Here is a 13,404-nt window from a genome sequence, read left to right as displayed (position 1 = left end):
ATTGTCTGGGTGATTATAGTTTCCTCGTAATCGTGTGTAATGTAGTTTATATTGTCGGCTTCAGTTTGGATGTGTGCGTATGACTTTCATGCTGTCCTTTGTTTGTCAATACTTATTTGACTTTGATGTGATAAAATTCCTGGACGATTTGCGGATTGAAGTGTCACTTCAAAGAAATTTAAATTATAGGGGCAGAGCTGATTTCTCGTGCACTGTGAAATACAGCAAACAGGCCTTCCTTGTGCCATACAGCAGTCATGTGAGAAAGGAAGGAAACAGTGTCCACTGGAGTCATGTGATCTGTAGAGAATGGCAACATTGCAATGTAGTTTTACCCACAATTATACATGTGTTTGTATACATCAGTATAACCAAGCACCTACATGTGCTTAGTTATACAGATGTTGACCTCACAGGCACGAGTGATTAGTTTTCAGACACTGATTTTAAACATCTGAAAAGTATAGAACATTTCTATCGATACTTTTTATCATTTATATCTATATAATACATAATTGTTTAAATCATGAAAGAAAGAGCAGACAGAAACATATGGCTCATCAACCCTAATCAGAATAAAATAAATAACAGAAATGAGTCAGAACAGTGTTATAGAGCTTATAAATAATAGGATGCAAATTAAGTTATTATAATTAAATACATGATTAGGAATGTTTGAATCTATGAAATATGAAACAATCTTTTTTAACACTGATGTTCATGACATAAAAAAATATAAACATAAGACGTCAGCATAGAGGCTCGACGTTCATGTGACGTCTTCATGAACAAGAGGAGGGGGTTGGAGAGGAAGTGGGAGTGGCCAGAGACGCATGGCCACATCCATTTTATAGCACAATAGAGCATTAAAGCGGAGGACTGCTGTACCGCCCCCTCCTGTTGCCACGTGGTACGTTCTAGCCCAGTATTTAAACCCGGAGGCTCGGAGGCTGGGCTGCTCACGCTCCACGAACCGGTGGGACTCAGGAAGAAGCTGAGAGACAGAGAACCCGAGGAGAAGAGGAGAAACTGTCTGAGCGGCGCAGAGGAGGTGGCGACAGTTCCAACAGGAGGTGCAGAGAGTGAAGGGCTTGTGTGATCCTGCTGTTAAAGCTGCACGAGAGCACATCCTGTCTATTTGCTCTCTCTCTCTCTCTCGCTCTCGCTCTCTCTCTCTTTGCTGTCATTTTCTCCTGTGCCAGCGGGGGAGGGTGCATCGACCGTCCCAGGCCTAGTTACAAGTCCCAGCATCCCGCAAGAGCTCAGACAAGGCTACTGCGACCGAGACTGGGACAAGGCAGGGACACAGAGGTACTGTAACATCGGCCGATCGATCACCAGTACGACCGTTAGATCGTGAATTGTGACTTGACCTGTGCCGCACAGTGTGTTCTTGTGAATACTGCGTTGCTAGAAGTTTAACCAGTTCTGTGTTGGTCATGGTACTTATCACTCCAAAAATACTGCACTGGTAAGCTCATGGTGACAGACGTGGTGCCGGTCAACCCAGTTGCTGTGTACTGTAGTAAGCTGCACAAGAGACTGGGAGGAGATGTCAATATGAGGGAGTTACTGGGAACCATAAAGGGTTAGGGGAAGTGAAAAAATACATCACCCATTTGTTATGATGGTCTCTCACTGTGATGCTGATCTTAGGAAAGCTTCCTGTGGTCCATAGTTTATTTCTGAGTCTGGCTGCTGCAGTGAGTAAACCTTGGGGGTTTCTCCTCCCGCTGCTGTTTGTTTAGGTTCAGCATGATGCAGTGTTATTTCCCAGCGGAGTCATCACTGAGCGTTCTGTGGGTTTCTCGGCCAAACACACACGCAGACATTAACATAAGGAAAACGTTAAGCACCAGTGTGCACTAACCCAGAGAGGTTGCTGTTGCAGCAGAACATCAACTGCTGAACAGCGGCTACTGAAAATAAATATTCCACATAAAATCTTGAGTAACGTATGTGTGAGCAGGCAGACAGGGCTGGGGTAGTGTGTTTTAAAAGTCCACTTGAACATGTTGACCTTCCTGATGTTTATAAGGGTATGAACAGCTGACTGACGTGTTGGTGTATGTGCTGGCAGTGACGAGTGATTTACTCCTCTTCTCAAATATTACATTTTACTTTACAGTGAAGGGGTAATAGTTAAAGTTGTGTGTGTCTCTAGGTCCACAGAGCCTGATGAGTACTGATACTGTATTCTCGAGATGAGGCCGCAAAGTAAAGGTTTATTCTCATCTGTGGTTGCTAGGGAACGTCTGAAGCGTGTGTCATCACTCTCCCTCTCTGGGAATAAAGTGAAATTGTGTAAAGAAGAAGATAACACTGGCGCCACAATCAGTTAAACACAGACCGATTCACAAAAACACACACTAGAGTATTTGTGTAATGCCAGCAACAGTTTTCTTTCTGCCCATCATGCTTCACTGCTTCATCACACCACTGGCTGTCAATGACTTTTCGCTCAGGCTCGTGAACGGCCATTAATTATTTGTCTCGTTACATTTTCTTTTGTGGTTTGATTCTAGCAGATGTAAGCTCATTGTGTTTGTGCTTACATGTCTAAATGATGCAGTAATTAATACATACAAGTTAGCTATGTAAGTTCTTGTTTTGGCTTGATGGATCACAATTTCTAAGGATTGTACATGGGAATTTGCAATAATCTTAATGATTTCATGTCAACAATGTTGCCATACTTTATGACATATTCAGTCTTTTTAATGTTTATCAGAGAATCGTGATAATAATAATTATAAGCTATTATTTCTGTACTGTCTTGGCTCTTGGTCGGCTTTGGCCACTCTCCTTTCAGGTCCACGGGGTCATGTGGACAATGGCTCTGTTCTGCTGCTTGGAGGAAGACCTATAAAGCTTCATCATGCATATTTCTGACAGCTGCCCTAGTCACACAAATAATGAAACAGGATAAAAGGGAAGAAGGATTTACACCGAGGCATACTAGACATGCCCATGAATTTATGACATGTCAGTGTGTGTCTAATGTAAACCTAGACAAAGTGTAGGTCACAAATACAATGTGATGGTGGCTTCTTGCCATTTTCGGCATGAAACCACAAGAGATATCAACTTCCCACCATTTTTAGATTTAGGTTTCAAAGATTCAAGGTGAGACCTCAGTGAAAATGAGAACCATCAATTATCTATTGAGCACTGAACCTGAGACTCACGGTTATACTTGTTGGAGCTCTGTCAAACTCAATGGCGAAGGGGAATTGCTCACTGTCATCGGCTGGAATCCTGTGCAAAGAATAAAGCAGTGAAGACTCCAACATGTTGACATTTTTCCCGACCGGTCTGTCTGCTCCTTTGGTATTTGTTTACCAAGCACAACCGATTGAGATGCATGTAAATAAGTGCAGTGCAAGGCCTGGTGTATTCAATAAAAATCCGTTAACCTTGGATGTTGAATAATTGTGCTGAAAATTGTTCCTGAACACTGCACTGAGAATAGTTGTGTAAGTTAGCACACTCTAATTTTATGACTCAAACACTGATCAGATATCAGGATAAATGTCTGAATGAATCTGGGACATAACTTAAAAGTAAAGGAAGCACTGTTGGACTCAACAGACATAGCCAAGTCTCATTACATCTACAGATAATGTCCAGTTTATCATCACAATGAAAGACTTGCACAGTATAGGCCTGTTCGGGATAATATGGTAGCAATGTGGGGCTGGTGGTGAAAGGTGTCCAGGCATCAAAATACACTTTTAAATCATATTTGACTAAATAAAAATTGACAAATTGATATAAATTCTTGTCAAGGAATATTCATTGGTAAAATGTTGTGTTGGACTACTTCTAGTTCTGCTTTCGGCCTGAGGGACAGAAAGGACGAGACGGGCTGGAGGGATCGTATTGATCGTTACAGAGCAGAGGCAGCTCCCCAATAGATGACTCTCTCTCTGGGAGGGTTCAAAGAAACCATGGTGCACTGTGTGTGGGCGGTGTGCAGACTCCGGTCCCAGGGATGTGAGAGAATGCTGAGAGGAGAACTTTGTCAATATTAGTCTCCCGCCTAAGTAATAAGCTCAAATATTAAGATGGACGCTTTGATGCATTTCCCTTTGAAATATGAATAAACACACAAGCAGTAAATTGTGTGTTTTAAGTGATATAATAGCATAAGTTTCTTGTCCAGAACCAAAAGTTCTTATAAAAAGTCTTAATATAAATACTACCTAAAAGAGGAAATAAGGATACACAAGGTTATGTTTTGAGTCCCATGTTGACACAGACTAAACTTTGACTCAAGTGTTTTTTTTACTTGGACTTCATCATGGCCTCATAGTTATAGCTCACAGATTTGATTCACAACACAAAGACATTTATCTTTATTGTTCTTCAATTCATAACCTGAAAGAATCATATTTTGACTATGTCTTAAGATTTTTCTGCATGGCTTCACGTTATTCATCAGATGTCCAGGGTCCATGTTGTTTTAATGGTTTGCTCTCGATTAAATTGCTTGTCTGATGATCTTCTGTTTTATTTTTTGATTATTTAGCAGAATTATGCAAAAAGTACAGAGCAGCTGTACATGAAAATTGGTGAAAGAATGGAACAAAAAAAACATTCAAGTTTGGCGGGGATCCGGACAAGGTTTTTTATCACTTTCTTGAATATCCATCAATTCAGGAATCATATTTAGGCAACTGACATTTATGAGTGTGTGTTGGTGCAGATCCAGTGAGATTACATGAGGTTCCTTAAGGGGACTGTTTGGACTGCCAAATAGGACCCTGACCTGCAGAGAGAATTTGCAGTTTCTTTATTTAGCTTTTCTTAATTTTCTATGTTGTCTTAGTTCTGTTGTATTTTGATAAGTCTGTGGAAGGTCTGTGCATCCCAGTACAGTGGTGTCACTGAGATAAATAGAGTCAGGGGTGCTGGATTACGAGACATATGAGGTGGATAGGCCAGGGGATTACATGGGTATTACACTGGGGACAACATGTTTGTGTGTCTGTATACTTGAGTTTATCTGCTGTGCCATATCATACCATCCATGATAATACCAGTATACATTTTTACGTAATAAAAAAGTGTCATATTACGATATTGATGATATAGCAACGCAGTGACTCATGACGCATTTCTGTTCCCTGGTCGGCACAACAACATTGAAAGCCCAAACATGCCTGACAGCGAGAGCAGCGTATCAGCCTCCGATAGCAATTTCCCTAAAAAGGAGCTACATCAATTGTGTGGAAAAAAACAGACAGGAAAACTGTGACTGCTAAAGGTGGAAAAACAACAAACTTGTTTCACCACTTAAAGCGAAAACACACCGTTGAGGACAATCAGGCTATGAAGGCGCGTGAGCAGGAGACACGAGCAGCTGTCGAAGTGCGGCCCCAAAGTAAACAAACGACTCAACGGAGCCTCGCTGGAGTATCGCTAGTATCTCCCGCTAGTGGCTCTTCATATGACAGGACCAAACAGTGGATGTAGAGAACTGATACTGTTACATATCTTTGCCTGCGATGTATGAAGCATGCCAGCACAAACTAGCAGTATCGTTGGTGGTTTTTTGAATTACTATGTGTCTGTACTTAAATGTGGCACTTTTTAAATGATAGTTCTTAAAGTTAAATATATGGCTGTGTTTGGAAAGTACACAGACATCAGTGAGCTTGGTTTTACTTTGTGCACCTGGAAACGGATGTATTTCGTTTATTGCTCGTTCTCCTCTATTGTGTTTAGTCTGGAGTGGAGCTGGCGTCATCTGTTTCCAGCAGGTCTGGAGTGTGTGTGTGTGGGGGGGGCCCTCTTTGTCACTCTCAGGTGTTTTTAAACACGTGTCACATGTACATGTTTGTCTGGGTAATTGTTTTTCAAGTGTGTGCACGTGTGAGTGAAGTGACACAGTATCTGCTGGTGCAGCTGTCTTCCCTTAATCCCGCTTCTGTTGTTGGATATTTACAAGGATTTTCATGCTCTGTTGCAGATTACAGCTGCAGTCAGTGTCCCGAGAGGTAATGGTAGTCATGCCCCACTTGACTTTGTTTAACTTTGGCTGACTGTTTGTGTTGAAACTGGTTTCTTCGTCCCTGATGTCTTCTGTTTAGTTTCAAGAAAATGGGCCAATGTGTTCAAGAACCTGAAGGAAGAATACAAAAGGTTCTTGGCCAAAGTTTGCTCCATAATGAGAACACGTTCTCTATGGCCTGCCTGTGGTTGAGGCCTTTTAGATGTGTTTGTTAAAATCATAGTCATTTATCTGTCATTCTCGGTTTTCCGTAGATTGTGAAATGATAAAGAATTGTCAACTTTGTCTTATCTCAGCCAGCAATCACCCTGATTATTCTGTCATCACTACTCACAACATAAACGTTTAACCTGGAAAACAGAACTCTCTCATAGACACCATGTGCCTGCAGGAGTCAAATGATTTCTAGAGTCCATTATGTCAGCCTGCGATTCAATGGCGACCTGTCCAGGTGGGACCCCATCTCTCGCCCAATGTCAAAGTGATAAGCTATATAGATAATGGATCGATCGATTTCTTACTCAGAAGTACAATTACTTAACCTACATGTAACTTAAGATCTACCGCAGTTAAAGCAAACATTTGTAGAATATAAGTTGCTGAGAAGAGAAAATAACTTTAGATGTGGTCTCTAACATGTGTAATCCATTGCCTTCGCCTTTACTGGGCACTTCAGAGACACTGTGTTGATATCACCATAAAATGCTTTACAGATCTGTGTGGTGCATCTGGGTCCAAGCCCCTCAAGCCCCAGCGATCCCTGCCAGGGACGCCTGTTTCTCTCACACACTACCCGATTGACCTGCGGACATCCATGGAAGAAAAGTACAAAGAGATTGCAGAGGTAGGAAATTAAAACCAGACACATGTTATTTCTTAACAGTAAAATTACAGAAACCGAAAACGTGAGTTCGTGCAAAATCCTTCATTCCTCTCCAGCATGATGTTCCTATACAGTCACTGGTCTTTTATCCTCAGACCCACTCACTCCTCAGGTGATTGATCCAGAGCTGATAAGACCCGAGATTACAATCCAGCAGCAGCTGCCAACAGATCTGCCCTCTTGATCCACAGCCCCCTAGCGTTTCTCTCTGCAGCTTCTGTTATGGATTTTTTGGAGTCTTTCTTTTTGGCAGCCCTCGTGATGCCCAGCATGTTAAATGCTCTGAGGATTAAGTGTCCTGCAAAGCCCCGACAGCCCAATTCAACATCCCTCAACTTCCAGGCACAGCTGGTCTAAACAAAATTACGCTACCTGCCATATTGTTTCATTTAGAAGTCAGGACTTTTCTGTCGGTCAGATATTTCAATCAGAGGCCACTGGTATTTATTATGACTTTTAAAATATTAAGTTGGCAGGTTTAAAAGTTTCAAAGGATCAATGAAAATATGAATCCATAACAAAGCAGTTAACTTATATACTATATGTCAACTTATTTACTGACTGCAGAAAAACCCCAATAATATAAAACAGCAAAACTGTAAAACCCCAAATAGTTACTTTTGATTGTGCAAATCATCGGAAACCAGTTTATTATCTCCCATAGACATTAAAGGCTTTATTTTTATTTTAATGTAGCAGGTGGTTTTGTGTTAATTTCTGTGTTTTCCATATGTCCAACGCATGGAGATTGACCTGTTTCCTGTTTTATGCCACCAATAATGGTCAAATTGATGTTGACACCAGGAGCTGTTCACACGCAGCATGGCAGAGAGCGACATGCGAAGTGCTCCGTACGAGTTCCCAGAGGACAGCCCAATCGAACAGCTCGAGGAGCGGCGGCACCGTCTGGAGCGGCAGATCAGCCAGGACATCAAGTGAGGAAATGCAAACACATCACACCCACACCCACACACACACAAGCACAAATACACACACGGCCAATTAAAGAAAATCTCTTCTTGACTCCTGACAAACACAAGGCCTCCAGACTTTTACACAGACTCGCTTCCACCCATGCACACATGCTTATCAGCTTCCAAAATGCCAGTTTGTGGGCTAACTAACCCTGGCATCAGCTAACTGGGCTAGCTAGCTGGTGGCACCTGTCCTGGTGTTTGGTCTTTTTCTACCAAAAAAACGTTTCTGAGGAGGGGTCTATATCGCCGGGCTCCCTGCTAAGCCAATGGTTTGGGTGATTATCTGACATGTCCCCCTGCAAGCTTCTGTTTACCAATCAGAGTTTACAACTACTAACTGATGTATGAATTTCTGTGATTTGTGTGTGTGTGTGTGTGTGTGTGTGTGTGTGTGTTTTCTCTGTATTTGGTGTCTCTCCCTTTGTGTGCTTAAACCTTTCTCACCTCCTCTGATGCTCCTCTGCTCCCTGTGCCTTTCCCACACTCTGCTGCGCTGCTGCATATCACCCCAAGGCTTGAGCCAGAGATCTTGCTCCGCGCCAAACAGGACTTCATGAAAATCGACAGTGAGGCAGACCTAGAGTGAGTGAGCTCTGCTTCAGTATCAAAGTCTTGTGTAGTGATTTTCTCTGTGGTTTCTTTGTTTTCTTTGAATCCATTTGTATTTTGTTCGTACTGCAACAACTCACCTGATTGGTTAGTATTTATCAATATTGTTCATTCATCAGTGTCAGGTTTGCAGTATTTAGGAGCTCTGGTCTGGTGTTATTATCAGCATATTGAGATGAACCTTATCCTCCCCCTGCTGGTGACTTGGTAAATGTTCAATGAGTATTTCTGTTCCTTTGCTTTTTAATCCCTAAACAGCTAATCTGCAACTGCATTAGTATATTACTGATATCTAAACTGATTCACAGAAATACCTAATTTACAAACAGTATGTGTTGGTTTTAATACTCTTAATTAAGCTTAGAAGCGTCCTTTCTCCTTGAAGTACAAACCCCTCTACTTTTTCAAAGACCCCACAGTACGCAGTGTTTTTTGAAAACGGCTTGAAGTCCTCCTTAATGGGAGTTCACCGAAAAATGAATAAAATAAAAAAGATATTCATTTTCGATGAACTATCACTTTATAGAAGGGTATGTATTATTGTGAATATAAAGGTTGGTTCTCCCTAGTCTCCAAAGCTTGAAAAACTGAAATCATTTAAGGCAACTTTTCCCTGTTGTCTCTGGTCCCAGACAATGGAGGATAGGTCAGAAACTGTTCAACAAATGTTAAATGCTGCCATACGTTACAATTTCAGATCTGTAGCTTTATGTAGCTAATGTATAACAATTCTACTTTACTCCGACTCTTTTCAGGTTTTTGAAGGATCAGAGTGTGGATACTCTCGATGATGGCTTCATGGAAAGAGAAATGCCACTGGAGCGCGAATACCAGCGGGTCTCAATATCTGGCGAGGAAAAATGTGGGGTGAGGAGTTTCTCCTGTATGAAGAGTGCACTGAAATGCCGTCTTTGGATTTCTCTATGAACTCACATGCAGTTAAATTACCCCAACAAAATAAGTTCCAATTGGGCCCAAGGTCATAACTATAATGTCTCTCCAGGTCCCCTTCACAGACCTGCTTGATGCTGCTAAGTGCGTGGTGAAGGCGTTATTCATTCGGGAGAAGTACATAAACCGATCCATGCAGAACTTTTGTAAGACCACAGCTCACGCCTTAGAGGAGCTCGGGATGAAGACTGTGGATTTTGGAGTCTATGATGATGTAGCAGAGACCCCTGTAGATAATGGTATGTTGGCAGACAACATACACACTCTGTTGGCAAAACACTGAACAGCAGTTTCTAAATTATCATTTCATTCTAGCATGAAAATGAAATGTCAGTATCAACCCCCCTGTTTTCACAGATGCCCCTGTCCACGCACCGGTTTCAGAGACACACCCCTACGACAATCTGGATCCCTTGAACATGCCAGCAGACACAGGATACGGATGCAAGATGGTGGATGGAGTAGTTCATGTGTACACCAACAAAAGCAACATGGACAAGTATGTTTTTGTACCTGTATGATGACACAGTAATTTAAATAGTGAGTCTGTTTGTGAAACTTTAATCATCTCTTTCAGAAGTGCAGAACTGGACTTGCCATATCCTGACTTGAAGGAGTACATCGGAGACATGAATGTGATGATGTCCCTCATCATTAACGGGCCAGTGTAAGCATTTCTTTGAAAGTATCTTCGAATGTGTGATTAGTTCATTGTATGTTATTTTAAGAAAAACGTCTTTGTCCCCTCTGTATGGGGTTCACAGGAAGTCCTTCTGCTACCGCCGCCTCCAGTACCTGAGCTCTAAGTTCCAGATGCACATCCTCCTGAACGAGATGAAGGAGCTAGCTGCTCAGAAGAAGGTTCCTCATAGAGACTTCTACAACATCCGGAAGGCAAGAGCTACTAAACTGCAGCTGCTGCTCGGTTTACTAGATTATCTGTCTGTGGACTTATGTTTGTTGATCAAAAATCACTGTGTTAACGATGATATCACTTGGCTACACCCCAGGTGGACACGCATATACATGCATCGTCCTGTATGAACCAGAAGCACCTGCTGCGATTCATCAAGAGAGCCATGAAGAAGTACCCTGGGGAGATCGTTCACATTGAGCACGGCCGGGGTCAGACCCTCAAGGACGTGTTCGAGACCATGAACCTCACGGCCTTCGACCTGAGTGTTGACACTCTCGACATGCATGCGGTGAGAAACGGCACCAGCCGGAGGGGAAAAAAGCAAAAGGAATCATGCTAGTCTAAGAAATAATGTTGGATGAATGTGATATAATTTAGATGTAACTGATTTCTCCTCCTTTTTTAGGACCGTAACACGTTCCATCGCTTTGACAAGTTTAACGCCAAATACAACCCGATCGGAGAATCCATCCTGAGAGAGATCTTCATCAAGACTGACAACCACATCGAAGGAAAATACTTTGCACACATAGTTAAGGTGTGAACAAATTCATTCATCCTTTTTTCCCCCTACAAACCCAAAGTAAATGTACAGAGTCATAAATCTGTATCTCTTGTCTTGTACCTCCTTTCCAGGAGGTGCTGTATGACTTGGAGGAGAGCAAGTACCAGAACTCTGAGATGCGTCTCTCTATCTACGGCCGCTCCCGAGACGAGTGGGACAAGCTGTCTGTGTGGGCTGTGAAACACCGAGTGTACTCTGATAATGTGCGCTGGCTTATCCAGGTGCCCCGTCTATTGTGAGTAAACCTCCAGCTTACTTTACCATGGAGCGGATGTGTATGATCTTTGCAGCCCCTTTATGAGGACGCTATCATCAAACCTATCTAAGGATTGAGGGTCTTTTACGGATGTTACTGGCAAGGACGTTGGAAGTCAGGGTGCCCATTAGGAAGGGGCTGCAACAGCAAGGCAAAAGACACGCCCTTTCTTGTCATTTATTTAGATTAACATTGTCAGAGTAGCACAGGAGTGGGGGTAACCTTTTTAATTTAATATTTTTCTCTGATATTTAACTTTACTTCAGAATCTTCAGTGTTTTCTCAATGGAGAAGTGAAGAATCTGATGAAAATAAGGTTTGATGTTACCTGTAAGGATTTTAATGATGGTAATAGTGACTTAGATAATTCTTTAAATTCCCTAAAGCCGAGGTTACATAAAACGTTTTTGGCTGTTTAAAATAAAAACTAATTAATTTAGTTGTAGCACTGCTTTTATCTTGTTCTTAAATAGCCTTATTTTCAACTCTGACTGACTTCCAGTTTCTGTGCGGGTACTGGTCGGTAGATGTCCATTAAACAAAGTTGTAATTAGTGAATAAACCAAGAGGAATCAACTCCTTTGGTAGAGTGAAGGTTGTGGGTACATGATCCAGCCTGTGTGTTGTTATCCCGTCTACATGGTTTTAGCCTACTGAAGAGAAACAAACACAATTCATGTTATCATAATAACCTAGCATAGGCATGGAGTATAACTTAATCTACAATCAAATCTACGTCAGTTATAAGGTTGTTGTCACTTACAAGTGTCGTTGTTCGATCCCCGCCTCTCCAGTGACGTGTACCACACAAAGAAGCAGCTGGCTAATTTCCAGGAGATGCTGGAGAACATCTTCATGCCTCTGTTTGAAGTCACAATTAACCCCGCCAGTCATCCCGAGCTGCATCTCTTCCTCGAACATGTGGGTATCACTTCACAGGAAACCCCGGCTGTGCTGATAATTCACACTTAGAGAAACTGAGTGTTTTTTTTCCCTCTTTATGTGTTCGTATGTTGGAGCAGGTCGTGGGCTTTGACAGCGTGGACGACGAGTCCAAACCTGAGCACCACATTTTTAACCTTGACAGTCCGCTGCCGGCCAATTGGACAAATGAGGACAACCCGCCCTACTCCTATTACCTCTACTATACCTACGCCAACATGACTGTGCTCAACCACCTGCGGAGGTACGACGGAGCCAGCTGGACCCAGTCATCACATACAAGACACTTTACTCGCTCAATAACCATTCAGAAAACTATTAAACATAAATGTATGTGGTTTTTTTTCTGCCACAGTCGGCGAGGCCTTCATACGTTTGTCCTGCGGCCTCACTGTGGGGAGGCGGGGCCGATCCACCACCTGGTGTCAGGTTTCTTCCTATCAGAGAACATCTCCCATGGGCTGCTGCTCAGAAAGGTCAGGGCGGGACCGACTGGAGGGATTGTTTTTTACTTTACAAAGTTCTGCTGTTTAACTTTCTAAATGTTTTCTATATCTAATTTAGTAATCTTTGACATTTGTTGAAATGTAATATATATGTATTTAATATATCATATCTTACGTCATACGAAGACAAACTAACTTGAACCGTGAACGCCACAATTTCATCCCCTTTGGGATACAATGGAAAGAATACTGTTGAGTGTATAAGTGGTGAGCTGTTGCATTCAGTAGCAGGTGAGAAGTGTGTTTGTCTTAAATCATTGATGTCAATGTTACCAATCTGATGCTCTGTTAAGAAATCTAAGACCATGAGGTTCTCATATCAACCTGTGACCATTTGTGTGTCTCTATGTCTCCCACACTGACAGGCCCCGGTGCTGCAGTATCTTTACTACCTGGCTCAAATTGGCATTGCCATGTCCCCACTGAGTAACAACAGCCTGTTCCTCAGCTACCACCGCAACCCACTGCCAGAGTATCTGTCCAGGGGCCTCGTGATATCTCTGTCCACGGATGATCCCCTTCAGTTCCACTTCACCAAGGTCAGTATGAAGGAGTGTTTGATTAAACATTGTTCCCATCATCATGCATTAGAAAATCAGTGAGGAGGTTGAAATTACATAATTGTGTGTGTGTGTGTGTGTGTGTGTTCCCACCCAGGAGCCACTAATGGAGGAGTACAGTATCGCTGCGCAAGTGTGGAAACTGAGTTCCTGTGACATGTGTGAGCTGGCAAGAAACAGTGTTCTTATGAGCGGATTTTCAAACAAGGTACCGGTTATAGCA

At 42.4% G+C, this 13,404-nt stretch overlaps 1 protein-coding gene across 5 annotated transcripts in view; it reads left to right on the top strand.

Moving 5' to 3' along the window:
• The window catches only part of LOC133966408 (AMP deaminase 2-like), a 36,862-nt gene that overhangs the window by 18,685 nt on the left and 4,773 nt on the right, over nt 1-13,404 (top strand). For 2 of the 5 annotated variants that reach the window (XM_062401347.1, XM_062401364.1), the window contains 16 exons: nt 6,730-6,860; nt 7,704-7,834; nt 8,390-8,458; nt 9,241-9,352; nt 9,489-9,675; nt 9,794-9,935; nt 10,014-10,103; nt 10,201-10,330; nt 10,447-10,641; nt 10,759-10,890; nt 10,989-11,152; nt 11,968-12,094; nt 12,196-12,359; nt 12,471-12,591; nt 12,987-13,160; nt 13,279-13,389. In XM_062401347.1, the coding sequence (XP_062257331.1) occupies nt 6,730-6,860; nt 7,704-7,834; nt 8,390-8,458; nt 9,241-9,352; nt 9,489-9,675; nt 9,794-9,935; nt 10,014-10,103; nt 10,201-10,330; nt 10,447-10,641; nt 10,759-10,890; nt 10,989-11,152; nt 11,968-12,094; nt 12,196-12,359; nt 12,471-12,591; nt 12,987-13,160; nt 13,279-13,389 (2,180 nt within the window). Of the gene's footprint in view, nt 1-976; nt 1,312-6,729; nt 6,861-7,703; nt 7,835-8,389; nt 8,459-9,240; nt 9,353-9,488; nt 9,676-9,793; nt 9,936-10,013; nt 10,104-10,200; nt 10,331-10,446; nt 10,642-10,758; nt 10,891-10,988; nt 11,153-11,967; nt 12,095-12,195; nt 12,360-12,470; nt 12,592-12,986; nt 13,161-13,278; nt 13,390-13,404 lie in introns of those variants that run through there. The other 3 variants (XM_062401356.1, XM_062401333.1, XM_062401341.1) reach the window with 3 other exon arrangements.

This window comes from Platichthys flesus, chromosome 2 (genome assembly GCF_949316205.1).
Source record: "Platichthys flesus chromosome 2, fPlaFle2.1, whole genome shotgun sequence".
NCBI lineage: Eukaryota > Metazoa > Chordata > Actinopteri > Pleuronectiformes > Pleuronectidae > Platichthys > Platichthys flesus.
The sequence above is the reverse complement of the archived record's forward strand: the minus strand, read 5'-3'. Positions and strand labels throughout refer to the sequence as shown.